A 14,621-nucleotide genomic window follows, 5' to 3' on the forward strand; every position below is an offset into this window, starting at 1 on the left:
TTTATTCCAGCATTGCCAAGTAGATCAGTGGTTTTCTCTGTTAAATTGTGATTGTCTAAGGTCAGGCATTTCTCTCTAATGTGCAACTCAGCAAGATTGGAAAACTGCCGTTTACTGGCAAGGTCAGAATTTTATTTTTCCATTTACCTTTCTTAAACAGTAATCATGTGATACCTCTGTATTCATAGATGCATGTAATGTATTTATACAATAGATTGTATGACACTAACTGTAGACTTAAGGGTGAAATCAAGGCAGACAAGTAATAATGGCCTGTGTACTTATCAGGGTCTCCTGTCCTCTTCCTTATACTCCCCTCGCCTGTTTTCCCTTCCTTGCTCCTGCAGCATAACATAGGACACTCAGACGTATACACACACGCATCGCATATATGTGTTAATTCTGACAAAAAGAACTTCAAAACAAGATGATTTCTGCTAGGTCAAAGTGAGAATGATGTTAACAACAGGGATCAAGATTGCATTATCCCACGTAATCAGCATTTGTTAATAATCATTTATCGTTAGTCTTTACCGATCAGTTATTAATATTGTTACTTTCACCATATCTATAATAGCAGGATATTACAAGCAACTTAGCAACTTACAGATAACATGTACCCAAGTGACAAGATTTACTTTACTAGAACTTTTATGGTTCCTATTTTTGTTTCTTCAGATGACTCTGTAAGACCAAATATGACTTTAAACGCCAAGATCACAGATCCAGAAGTGGTGTTTGTTGCCAACCTGACAAAGGCTGATGCTCCCGCTCTGACAGCCTCATTCCGGTGTAACCTCTGTCTGTCGACATCCAGACTCGAACAGATAATGAAAGCTTCTGTGAGAGATCTTAAAGTGCTTGCTTGCCCTTTTCTCAGAGAAAAGAGAGGAGAAAACATTACCACAGTAAGAATTACCTTATATTCTAAACTTGGATTGAAGGATGGCAGATATGATTGATTCATAGAATCCCAGAATGTGAGAGCTCTGTAGGACTTCAGAGAGTATTTACTCCAGCTTGAGATTTTACAGATAAGGATGTTGAATTCCAAAGATGTTAAATGATTTAGCCATGTCTGTAGTGACAGAACTGTAGACTGTCTCCGGACTCATTTTCATTATACTGTCTTTTGCTGAACAGTGTTTGAATTTTAGTACAAATCAACATTCCTTTTCAGCTGTTGCTTTTGTTCACCACAGTATATCCAATGAGTGAGTGGATGAATGAACCAAAAAATTCATTAGTCATGTGCCCAAAAGAGATTATGTTTTGCTTCATTACAAATTAACTTCAGTTGTGCTTTCACATTATAGTTGAAAAATATGGTTTTAGTTAATTAAATTTATTACTGTACCAAATGTTTTTTAATGTTAAATTGATAATTTTATGTTAAAGAGCATCATTATATAATGTGACTCATTTGCAGTGTTATTTTAAATTAAAAAAAATTCATGGACAAAGTGACTTGAATAAAGAAGTGCAGTGCTAAGCTTAATCTATACTGTATCATGAAACATTCTTTTTAGCAGGATCATCTTCTATTTTTTTTTTTGGTTGCACCGGGTCTTAGTTGTGGCATGCATATGGGATCTAGTTCCCTGACCGGGGGCCCCCTGCGTTGGGAGTGCAGAGTCCTATCCACTGCGCCACAGGGGAAGTCCCAGGATCATCTTCTTTTGACATGTCACAGAAAGCTTATATTAATCATTCTATTTAAAGCTCATCCTACTTTTTTAAAAATGAAAGTTATGCACACTAGTTCCCCCATTCAGTTCAGGTGCATTTTATTTGTTTCTTTAATGATATTTAATAACATAGCCTTCATGGTTTTAATAAATCGTCGAGTTTGAAGATTTGAAATCTGTTCTAATAAGGAAATTCAAGACTGACCTGTTGTTAATCATCTGGAAGCTTACTATAGTCTTTTTTTAAAAGGAGTTAACAGAACTATTTGTTTAGAATAACATTTTCAAGTGATTTAGTGACCATAAAAATTATAATGAAACACCATTTCCATTTCCTCATTTACCTCTTTGCAAATGTAAGACCTTACCATAGTCCTTAGCTCATTTTTGTAGATATCTTAAAAGTGTATTTTACATAGGGCATCATCTAAAAGACATTTTAGCAAAAGGAAACATTTTAAACTTCTAATAGTAAATGTGCATTACTACTTAAGAATTTGGCATAAAGGAATTCATCAGAACCGCTTAAAGCCCTTTCCAATGGCCATAGACTTGTTATAGTTTGGAGGAGCCCTCACAAGAGATTCTCAGCTAATTTAATTTGCCTTTTTGCTTTTAGTTGTAGACTATAGTTAAAGATCTCAAATTAAGTAAGACATGTTCATAAGTAAATTTCATTTATTTGTTTCTAGATCTTACAGCCCTGTTCTCTATTTATGAAAAAATGTACATGGGCTTCAGGAAAAGAAGATATAAATATTGAAGTTGAAGAATTTATAATTAAGGTTAGTGCCTATCATATTATTTGGGTGAAGATCAATTCTTTTTTTTAAATTAATTAATTTATTTTTGGCTGCGTTGGGTCTTTGTTGCTGCACACGGGCTTTCTCTAGTTGCAGCGAGTGGGGGCTACTCTTCGTTGTGGTGCGCGGGCTTGTCATTGCAGTGGCTTCTCTTGTTGCAGAGCATGGGCTCTAGGCGTGTGGGCTTCAGTAGTTGTGGCACATGGGCTCAGTAGTGGCTCAGGGGCTCTAGAGCACCGGCTCAGCAGTTGTGGCACATGGGCTTAGTTGCTCTGCAGCATGTGGGATCTTCCTGGACCAGGGCTCGAACCCATGTCCCTTGCATTGGCAGGCGGGTTCTTAATCACTGCGCCACCAGGGAAGTCCCACAATCAATTCTTACTTTTCTTATCTTTTGATGACTCTCACATCTAGAGCATTGTGCTAGTCACATATTTAGTAATCAATAAAAACCTCTAATATTAAAATACACTTTTCTTTAATGCAAATGTTTGTTTCTGTTTTCTTTGAAAGAGTGCAGGTGAGTCTTGAGCAACGCGGGGATTAGCAGTGCTTTAACTTTATAGTCAGACCTCGGTATATGCGGTTCCTCAGAATCTGCATTCCTCCATGTCTGAGGTTCTACATCTGCGGATTCAAACAGCTGTGGCTCGTGTAGTACCATAGTATTTACTACTGAAAAAAAATCCACATATAAGTGAACCCCCGCAGTTCAAATCCATGTTGCTCAGGGTGAACTGCACTTTTAAATGATCAGCATAGTTTTTATCTAGTATATTTGTGTGTGTGTTGGAGATTGGGTTTGGGTGGGGAGAGCAGAGATGAATTGGGAAGAGAAGGAAAGGAAGGATGGAAAAATGAGGTTGCTTTTATTTTATTTGCAATGTTATTTTTAGGCTTTTATTTGAGATGTAGTTTGGTTGAATTTAATAATTATGTGATTAAATGTTTTATTTCTCTTATAAAATATTTATAATGACAGATGTATGCCAGAAATAAATTATTAGAATTTTTTTTATCTCTTACATTGGTAGTATTGAAAAAGCAATCTGCTCTCCAAAGCACTTTTCTCTCAATATTTTAAATTGCTGGTTTGTCTTAGATGGTATTTTGTTAACAGATTTACTTTTCTACAGACTTAAAATGCAAAATGGGGAGAAAACTTGGATTTGCATGCATTTTGTCTGTGACACTGGGTTAAGGTGCTGAGGGATTGTTTTTCCATGTCTTTCTTTGTATATCACTTTACTTATGTATTGAGCACACGTTTTTTGAGCCTTTACTGTGTATGAAGAATGTCCTGTACAAGGCACTGAGGGTACATGGTCCCTACATTCAAAAAACTTAGTGATATATGTGAGAGAAAGAAGTAAATGAGTGATTACTTTCAGCTTTCAGTGCTAGAGGCATGCATGAGGTGCTCTTGGGGGTGCAGGCAGGAGCCTCCAGCTCAGACTAGGATATCAGGGGAAGCTGTCTGGAAGTGGGGCTACTTGAACTGAGCTTTGAATATCTGAGGGCGGTTAGATGGAGAGAGAGGGAAAGGGTTACCTAGACAGAACCAACAATATGCATAAAGGCAAAGGCTTGAAAAATCCTTTAAGGACTTGGAGGGGTGATCCCATGTGGATGGGGAGAATGGTGTGGTGGAGCCATAGGACTGAGAACACTAATTATAGGTGACATTAATAAGGCAACGAAGAAAAGGATTCAGTTGACAGGTGAGTTTGGGAAGTACTGCATACTCGCTCCTTCTTTTGGTGATGTAATCATATCTCCTTAGCATATTAAACAAGTAAGGGTTGTGAGAAGTGAACAGTAGAGGAATCCACTTAATTTCTTTAACCCAGTATTGCTGAAACTTTGGGAAACCATGGGTAGCTTAACTGATTAGGCATCAGGTCACAAAGAAGTTCGTGTCCTACGCTAAAGAGAGTTTTAATCTTACCCTGAAAGTTATGGGGAATTGTTGAAGATTTTAAACATAGGAATGACATGCTCAGATTTGGGTTTTAGAAAAATCATGTGGTGGGTGGCCCGAGATGGTGCTGACAGGACATGGAAGACATCATCGTTGCTAAGAACTAAGGCACAGTGATTGGAATGAAGAGGTGAGCAAAGATACTCTCCAAAGATAATAGGAGGTGGAATTTTCAGATCTTAGGGTGAAAGGGGGTCCATGGTGATTCTCAGGTTTCCTATGTCGGTAAGACAAATGAAAACCATGTGTGTATATCTTGATGAGGATCACATACTTTGGTTTAGTTAATGCAGCTGGCTGAAAAATGAAAACTTCAGTTACACGTCTACATTTTTCTGTTCGCATAACACTGTTTCACTCTGAATTAACTGATTTAACTGTAGGTTTCGACAATTGACATGCACATTAGTCACTTAATTCCAGAATAACCTGGGCAGAAATCACTGTTTTGAGGTTAGTTGACTTGGTACATGATTTTGTGTGTTCTCTTTTGTTTTCCTCCGTTATTAATTTAATATATATAAAATTTTAATTGGTTACTTTAAATTTTGTGTGTTATGTATTGGTTCTTCTCATCTGGGAAATAATTTATTCTAAATCTTTTTCTCCTTTCTTTTTTAAAGATTTCACCCATAATTCTTAATACTGTGATGACAATAATGGCTGCTCTGTCTCCAAAGACAAAAGAAGATGAATCCAAAGATATATCTAAGGAAACGGAACATCTTTGGGGTGTCAAATCTATTAGTGATTTTAACTCTTGGTTTCTTGGTGTTGACATGGCCACAGAAATAACAGAAAATTTCAGAGACATTGAAACTCCACTGATAGAGGAAAATTGTGCTGTTGTTGTCCAGTCAGTTCAAGTTACCTTAGAATGTGGTCTTGGGCATCGAACTGTACCTCTATTATTGGCGGAGTCTAAGTTTTCAGGAAGCATTAAAAATTGGACTTCCCTAATGGCTGCTTCTGCTGACATGACACTAGAGGTATGACCACATGAATTATTACCCACCTTCAGAGGCAACTTCCTTAAAAGTACAATGGAGGAATTAAGAAGTGAGCTTTTTTGTGTGCATGACCATAGCAAGTATATATATGAATAGATAATACATTCTAACATTTAATTTATTCATGTATAGTATTATTTATTTGGTCATTACTTTTTAAGGGTTCTTTTGCTAAATAATTGGTTTATGGAGCAAAGTAAGAGTAAAATAAAATGCACCCTCTTTATAAATATCCTTTGTGTCCTTAGGTATGTTGTTAAAATGGTTATTGGCATATAACATTACTTAATATTTTTTCCTACTGGTTATAGAAATATGTAGTTAATGTTTAAAGACTCTCATAATTCTGTGCCTTTCCAGGTTCATTATTACAATGAGACCCATGCTGTATGGGAGCCACTGATTGAGAGAGTGGAGGGGAAGAGACCATGGAATTTAAGGCTTGCTGTAAGGAAATCATAATAAAATAATATCATTGTGTATATTCATTTATATATATATATATGTTAGTTCAGAGATTCTCAAGATGTAGTCCAGGATCCTTGAGGCCCTTTTAGAGGATCAGGGGATCAAAATTCTTTTCATAATAATATTCAGACATTATATATCATTTTCATTCTCATTCTCTCATGGGCATACAGTGGAATTTTCCAGAGACTATGCAATTTTGCAGCAGATTGAATACAAAATTAGAAATGAGTCCACCTGTCTTCTCTTAAGGCTTGCACTAAAGAGATTTGTAAATACTCGTCTTCTCACTATGTATTTTTAATGGTTATTTTTCATTAAAATATTATTTATGTTAACATGTAACTGTTGGTTTTAAGTGAGTATTTAAAATTTTCTCAGTTTTAGTTTCTCATAGAGTACATACTGATAGATAATAACCCACATAAGTGAAGCTCTTTGGGATCCTCAGTCATTTTAAGAGACCAAAAAATCCAAGAACTGCTATTCTGGTTCATGAATTCTTTGTGTCATCTCTTCATGGTACTTCCTGAGAACACTGCAGAGTCCTACATACTGAAACACATCTTCCTAGATTAACAGGAACACAAGTTTTATACCCTTCACAAATTATCACAGCACACTTCTCTGGGACAACTTTACTCAAGTGTGAGGCATTGAAATTGACTTAGCAGATTCTTATTTTAAAGATGAGCAGTCACTTAACCTGTGTCCTAATTTCCTCTCAGTAAAGTAGAAGTAATATTTCTGACCTACCTCTCTTTGGAGTAGGCAGGCTAACAAAGAATGCTTTACAAGACTTTTGAAATGCCTTTAGAATGAAAACTATGATGGAATCTGATGGCTGGTTGAAAGCTTATCATATTACTTATTTATAGGTGTTACTGGTAAAAAGTAGAAGGAATTCCAGATGTTACTTCCAATAAGGATCAGTTTAGACTTCAGGGTCCTCTTAGAGTGCTCATCAAAGTAAAATGACAAATTAGGTGACACTGGGTAAATAGCTTTCTCTGGTGAATGCACAAAAGACAAATATTGTAACTTACTTGGAGTCCTTCCATGGCACAACTCTAAACATTTCCCTATGCGTGGACTACACACTGAAAGAAAGAATGCTGATTTGTGCTAAGTCAGAGTGAAGCACTGAATATTTTTGAAAATGAGACTTTTGAGGAGCCTTAATACAAAGTGACAAGGTTAGGAGAATTTATCCTTGACTCTATCGAGAGTATTTTAATTTTATTATTCATTGGCTAATAAATTTGCTATGTATTTATCCTCGTAGGTAAAGAAGAATCCAGTCCAGGATAAAAGTTTGATGCCAGGAGATTATTTTATTCTACTTCCTGAGCCAGAAACAGAAGTTGATATTTCTTCAGGAGATACAATGAATATAACAATATCCAAAAGCTGTCTTAATGTTTTCAACAATTTAGCAAAAGTATGTTTGGTTCTTGCTTGGACTGTTTCATAGTTTGGTTCTTGCTTGGACTATTTCAAATGGAATTTTAAATTGAAACGTATGCATTATTTTTGTTTGTCATCAACATTCGTTTCTAAAAACTGTGTAGTTGAAATTTAGTTTTTGAAAAAAAATTTGAATTTTGCAAAAATTTTATTGTGCTGTTGTGTTCCTTTTCAGGGTTTTTCAGAGGGCACTGCTTCTACTTTTGACTACTCTTTAAAAGACAGGGCACCTTTTACAGTAACAAATTCTGTAGGTGTTCCCATTAAGGTGCAGCCCAATCAGAATCTCAGAGTGATGGGCTCCCTTGAGAAAAGTGATGTGTGTGATGTTGATGCCGGTCAGAAATTGGAATTGGAATATGCCAGCACGGAACTTTCATGTCAAGGGAAGCTATCTACACTGAGCCGTCAGGAGAGCTCCCTCTTCTCTCTGACCTTTGGTATGCTATATTTATGCTACTTTTAAGGGTATCTTTGGAATTACTGGTATCAGCTTATTTTTGATAAAATATGGAAAAATACTTGCTGCAGATAACCTTGAGAGACAACATTTTTAAAGGCTTGAAACAAATAGTTGATAAACTTTTGTTTTCTTCCTCTAAACTTGAGAAAATTAAACTTGATTAATTTAAGAATTACCTTAGAAAACTAGATTTCTTTTTTTTTCTTTTTTCTGTACACGGGCCTCTCACTGTTGTGGCCTCTCCGGTTGCGGAGCACAGGCTCCGGATGCGCAGGCTCAGCAGCCATGGCTCACGGGCCCAGCCGCTCCGTGGCATGTGGGATCTTCGTGGACCGGGGCACGAACCCGTGTCCCCTGCATCGGCAGGCGGACTCTCAACCATTGCGCCACCAGGGAAGCCCTAGATTATTTCTGTGTGCTTAAATAGTACAGTATGTAGTATGCTTCAGAAAGGACTGGAGTTCAGTGAGGAGAGAAAATAACTATATTCAGAAGTCTCAAAATGTTGACAGTAGTTATCACCATTTCAGAAAAAAAAAGCGATTTGTATTGTTATATAGTTGAGAAAATAAGGAACAAGTTGGATTTTGTTTGTTTTAATACATTTAAAACCCCAAGAGAAGTTGTTTGGGGTCAAAAAATATTTTATAATAACTAGTTTCCTTTCTTTGTTAGCTCCTGTGTCTTAGAAAAGAATTTTGTGTAGTCTGCATTTCTAGTCATGAGGAAGAATACTCTTGTCATTATTTTGAGGTGCCGCTCCTGATCTGTCTTATAAAAATTTAGGTAAATTAGTATCTGGAATGTTTCTCACTTATGCTCTGACTTAGCACCTCATGGATATACAGAAGTTACAAAAGTCCCTGTTGCCAGACCTGGACGGCGATTGTATAATGTATGGAATCCCAATGCCAGTCATTTTGACTCACTTGTGGTACAAATTGATGCAACTGAAGGGAACAAAGTAATTACCCTTCGTTCTCCTCTGCAGGTAATGCATTAAAGTGAATTGTGTTCCTTTAAGTATATCAAGAAATATTAAATCATTTGGCTGAATATAGAAATATAATAAAACTTCATTAGGTCAGTACTGATTGTTCAGAAATAAATAATAGTTTGAACTGGGTATTTCCTGTCCAACTTACTTTTGTAATATTCTTCATTTTAAATGTCTCATGAAATGCTGTTGTTAATTTAAAGCCCATTTTTGTTGTCTCCTGGGTTACTTATGATTTTAATGAAACTTTTTGTCTATTCCTTTAAAGATTCAGAACTGAGGAATATTGCAGTAATAGCTGGTTGTCAAATAGGATAACATTCCATTCTCTTTGTATTGTATTTTTCAAGTATGTATGAAGGAATATTGAAATGGTCTCCCCAGAAAAAAATTTTAGCATATTAATCTGTATAAATATTTTTTTCCACCTTTAAGGCTTTATCAATTTTTCTTTTTCTCTGCATTATTACAGATTTCAGCATATGGTCAGCAGAAGAATATTTCTTCCTACCTATAACATCAGATAAAAATGAAAGGATTTCCAATTTTGGTCATTGTCTCTCAGTTTACTATTAGCCCCAACCTATATTACACTGTAGTTAAGGAAGGATTGTATTGTATTTATTTACCTCATGTTTCCTTTACTATCCTTTTCTGTTTAGTTGTATGGTGCATTGAGAAAAGGTTGTAATGAGGAAAATATTATGACTGAAATCCTCAAAGATTAATACGTATTTGAAAGATAATAATACACACTAAAAAATTCAGTCTGTAATATATGAACATGTGAATATCCTAATAATTTTTAACTTCTGTTTAACCATCAAGTTTCATATATATAGCTCCTTAAATATCTCAAAACTTTTCAATTACCATAAAAATATCTTCCAATATTGGGCTTGAAATTTTTTAGATCCAAAAGTGATTGTGTGTGGCTCACATTTTCTTTTGAACGTCTACATCTTTTTAAACAACTTGTATGTTTTTTTGTCCACCAGATTAAAAACCATTTCTCTATTGCTTTCATCATCTATAAATATGTTAAGAATGTGAAGTTATTGGAGCGCATTGGAGTAGCCAGACCTGAAGAGGAGTTCCATGTTCCTTTAGATTCATATAGGTAGATACTTCCTTGAATATGTTGATATAAAAGGTTCATAATATATATTTTTAATTCTGTGAATTAGGATCTTTATTCTAGAAAAGAGTAAAATATCTATATTCTACATAATAATAATTTGTATCTAAAGATCTGTAAAAGCCAGTTTTGAGACATATAGAGAAATACATTTATATTGTTGAATTTACCAGATGAAATTTCCTGTTGTATACTTGATGTTTTAGAATTTTCTGAGGCTTTTTTTTTTTTTTTTTTTTTTTTTTGCTGTATGCGGGCCTCTCACTGCTGCGGCCTCTTCCGCTGTGGAGCACAGGCTCCGGACGCGCAGGCCCAGCGGCCATGGCTCACGGGCCCAGCTGCTCCGAGGCATGTGGGATTCTCCCAGACCGGGGCACGAACCCGTGTCCCCTGCTTCGGCAGGTGGACTCTCAACCACTGCACCACCAGGGAAGCCCTCTGAGACTTATTTTTATTAGATTGCCTTTGTATTTGAAATGACTTTTTTTTTTTAAGTTGTCATTTTTTACAGAGTATTTTTTCCCAGAAGGTGCCTCCATGAGTCAGCTGTGTGACTTTGGGCAAGTTTCTTAAACTTTCTTAGCCTTGTTTTTCTCATCTGTAAAAATAGGAATAATAGTACTTATCTTGTAGAGTTATCAAGAAGAATTAATGAGATTCTTTTTCTTACGTTCTCAATAAAAACGTTTTTCCCACTCTGTTTTCTTCTTCTGTAGATGTCAGTTGTTCATTCAGCCAGCTGGTATTTTAGAGAATCAGTACAAAGAATCCACCACATATATTTCCTGGAAGGAAGAACTTCATCGGAGCAGGGAAGTCAGATGCATGCTGCAGTGTCCGTCAACAGAAGTCAACTTCTTACCTCTTATAGTCAATACAATTGCTGTGCCTGATGAATTAACCTATATATGTACACACAGGAAAGACTGGGATCCAGCTTACATCATTCATCTTTACCCTACTGTCACTTTGCGGAATTTTCTCCCATATTCTCTAAGATATTTACTTGAGGTATGCCTCTTGCATTTTGTTTGACTTTTATTATTACATGGAGTGAATTCTAGTTTGTTTTTTTTTAATGGTATTTTTAGTTGAGGTCAGTGTTTTACAATCATCTACTTGTAATGCTTTAATAATATTAATAATAGCAAAAACTGGTATAACATCTACTTTGTGCCAGCCACTATGTCATGTATTTTACATGTATTAACATATTTAGTCCTTACAATAACTTCCTGAAGAAGGTACTGTTATTAGACCCATTTTACAGATGAGGAAACTGAGTCACAGAGGGGTTAAGTGACAGGTCCAGGATCCCACAGCTAATGAATAGTAGAGCTGGAATTTGAACCTAAGCAATTTGGTTCCTTGTTCTCCACCACTGAACTCTGCTGCATCTGCTCTAAATTAATAATTATAATAGTCTCTTTATTATCTGAGTATAATTCTCTTAGCTAAAGTATGGGAAAATGCCAGTGAGAAAATACTTCATCTTAATTTATTATGAAGTTAATTTTAAAGTTTTTTGTTTTAAAGTGATGATTATTTGGTTCAAGTTTCTGTTGAACTGAAAAATAATTACTGTCTTAAAAAATATTGGGGAACATTTTCTAGTAATGAAGTATGATAAATATTTTTAAATTTGTACATGCCACAACATATCAAAATACAAAAATCTGGAAAGTCTTTGGAACCTAAATTTATTTTCTTTGTCTGACAATGAGCCATCCCTGAGTTGCAGAGAATAAAATTAATTAGATGAACTAAGTAGTATTTAGACAAGAGATGTTTTCAGTAAGGAAGCCAAATTTATTATGTTGCTATTACTCATTTTTAGAGTAGTTCCACCTTAGATAGCTTGTCAGCATAGCTTGATATCACTTTTCTTATTCTATTTGTATGAGAACCATTAGGTTTAGTATGTGAATAAAGGATGAAGATGAAGTCCAGGCAATTAAGTGACTCATTTAATGACATAGCTGTTAATGGAAAACAGCCAGTGTTCTGGAATCCAGCCTTTGATTCTTGGCACAGGTCTTTTTCTCAAAATTTATAACCATTGGCCTGCTAATGACCAAAACAGTTTCTGACTTTGGCTATGATATAGTGTTTTATTTTTAATCATTAGTAATTGTTGGATACTCATAATATGTAAAGATGGTACCTTGAAGACTTATCAGTTAATGTGAATCTGGTAGGTTACTTAGTATTTGTATAAAATATGGACGTTATTGCAGAGGTTTTTAAAAAATTGGTAAGCAAATTTAGTTTTTGTTTGTTTGTTTTTAGGGAACAGCAGAAACTCATGAGCTAGCAGAAGGCAGTGCTGCCAATGTTCTACATTCGAGAATCAGTGGAGAAATAATGGAATTAGTTCTGGTGAAATATCAGGGCAAAAACTGGAACGGACATTTCCGTATATGTGATACACTTCCCGAATTCTTTCTTGTGTATTTTTCTTCTGACTCCACAGAAGCGATGACAGTTGACCTGTCAATACATGTCAAGCGAATTGGCAGCCAGATGGAGCTATCCATCTTTAGTCCCTATTGGCTAATCAACAAGACTTCTCGGGTTCTCCAGTATCGTTCAGAAGAAATTCATGTGAAACATCCAGCTGATTTTAGGGATATTATTTTATTCTCTTTCAAGAAGAAGAACATTTTTAGTAAAAATAAGGTGTGTTTTTATTGATAAAACAAATTACCTGTTTATTGTTTATCTAATGCCATGCTTACCTCTTTGCTCAGTGTCACAGGTATGAATTAGGTCCAAGAGGACTTTTAAGGAATACACGGTTAAGTGGGATATTAGGGACTAACGACAATAGTGTCCCAAGGCTGAGTTACCTTTTTCTCTGGTGCCCCTAGAATTACTTCTGTTCTTGACATAGTGTCAAGTAGAAACCTTGATTTTATGTAGGTTACCAGTGATGCAATGGCATTTCAAAAGATAGAACAGTTGAATTTGGTTTATTTTAACTGAACCCTCCTATGTGTGAAGCACTAAAGCAGGCCTTCGTGAGAGAAACCTAATGCGTAAGGCCTGATCCTTTATGCTCTGGTCCCTTCTTTCCTTTTCAGAGTCGCATCTTTGTATAGTTTACCTCTATGCCTTTGTATGGCTGCAGTCTCTGCCTAGAATGCCTCTTGCCCTGTGCTTTGCCTGTCTGCCTCATGTTTTCTGGCTATCCACTGTTCATCCTTTGGCAGTCTGCTCCAGCCTGACATGTGTGAAGGATTTTCTGACCATCTAAAGTGGGGCTAGATATTCCATCCATGTTCTCTTAGAGAAGCGCTTCTCAAATCTCAGTGTGCGTTAGAATCACCTAGAGGGCTTTGAAAACAATTTGCAGGGTCAGACCCCCATAGTTTGATTCAGTAGGTCTGAGTAGGGTCTGATCTGAGAATTTGCACTTTCCACAGATTGCCAGGTGTTGCTGATGGTGCTGGTCCAGGGGCCACACTTTGAGAACCCCTGTCTTAGAGTTTTGATTAATACTTGATATTGTACGTGTTTATGTGTCTGACCTCTGGTTGTACTCAGGTATTTTATAATCTATTGGGTAGGTGGAGGTTAATACAGGAGCAGAATTAGATCTCTTCTGTACAACTTTATCTGAATCCCATAGCCAGGAGTAAATTTTTTACCCTCTCACCTTGATCGCATATTATCCCTTTTATATAGTTGTTATCACATTGAGTCTCGCATCATAATTATTAGTATGTATTTCCTATCTCTTTGTTTAGTTGGAAGCTCATTGAAGACAGGAATTGTGTCTTCCATTCTGCTAATCACAACACTTTTCCTTTATTGTTTGCTGAATAATGTTAAAAGCATAAATTCTCTGTGTGCTAAAACTTTAAGAATTCGTTAGCTCTGTATCAAGTCTAACACTGGAAAATATCATTTTACATTATAATTCCTTTTCAAATAATAGAAGGTCGCATTGGTATACATCTTTAAATTCACTGTACTCATTGTATAGGTGAATGGGAAGGTCAGAGCTCTGCTTTTAAATATTACATTGTCCCCTGGAGTTTCTGTGGTTCTGTTACCCATTTGCAGCATGCCTTTGGTTATATTTTTCTGTCTCATGTTACTAAATAAATTTCTAGTGGTCTAGCAGCATTCCATCAAGTAAAATTAATATAGTGTTTTAGATTTCTTATATGATTGTTTGTGTTCTCTGGTGTAGGTACAGTTAAAAATTTCAACTAGTTCATGGTCCAGTGGTTTTTCATTGGATACAGTGGGAAATTATGGATGTGTGAAGTGTCCTGCCAACAATATGGAATACCTGGTAAGATTTTGCTTGCTTATTTACTTTTGATTTCATTCACATTTTCATCAGTAAATGAGCTGGATCCTAAGGGGTACAGAAATGTGAATTCATAGTATTACGTGGAGGACTGTTATATCTCTCTACTAATTTCTAGGGCCACTAGTATCAAAGCAAAACCTAAATTTGTCAAAGTTTAAGGCAGTGAGTTGAATCCATACAAGTAAGCAACTTGGTAAATACTCAGAATATACTAGAATCTGCATTCCATACCACTCCCTGCCAAATGTTTCTTAAATCTTAAGTTTGCGAAAATTTGAATAA

At 35.8% G+C, this 14,621-nt stretch overlaps 1 protein-coding gene across 4 annotated transcripts in view; it reads left to right on the forward strand.

Annotated features, from left to right (window-relative positions):
* The window catches only part of VPS13C (vacuolar protein sorting 13 homolog C), a 175,134-nt gene that overhangs the window by 120,910 nt on the left and 39,603 nt on the right, over positions 1-14,621 (forward strand). For all 4 annotated transcript variants that reach the window (XM_089907142.1, XM_022579675.2, XM_022579677.2 and 1 more), the window contains 11 exons: positions 679-908; positions 2,381-2,473; positions 5,096-5,461; positions 5,843-5,929; positions 7,236-7,391; positions 7,593-7,857; positions 8,711-8,871; positions 9,876-9,997; positions 10,732-11,026; positions 12,305-12,694; positions 14,214-14,318. In XM_089907142.1, coding sequence (XP_089763268.1) covers positions 679-908; positions 2,381-2,473; positions 5,096-5,461; positions 5,843-5,929; positions 7,236-7,391; positions 7,593-7,857; positions 8,711-8,871; positions 9,876-9,997; positions 10,732-11,026; positions 12,305-12,694; positions 14,214-14,318 — 2,270 coding nt within the window. The remainder of the gene's footprint in view (positions 1-678; positions 909-2,380; positions 2,474-5,095; positions 5,462-5,842; positions 5,930-7,235; positions 7,392-7,592; positions 7,858-8,710; positions 8,872-9,875; positions 9,998-10,731; positions 11,027-12,304; positions 12,695-14,213; positions 14,319-14,621) is intronic.

Source organism: Delphinapterus leucas, chromosome 2, assembly GCF_059928025.1.
Source record: "Delphinapterus leucas isolate spDelLeu-1000000601 "Yukka" chromosome 2, BTC_Dleu_Yukka2, whole genome shotgun sequence".
Classification (NCBI taxonomy): Eukaryota; Metazoa; Chordata; class Mammalia; order Artiodactyla; family Monodontidae; genus Delphinapterus; species Delphinapterus leucas.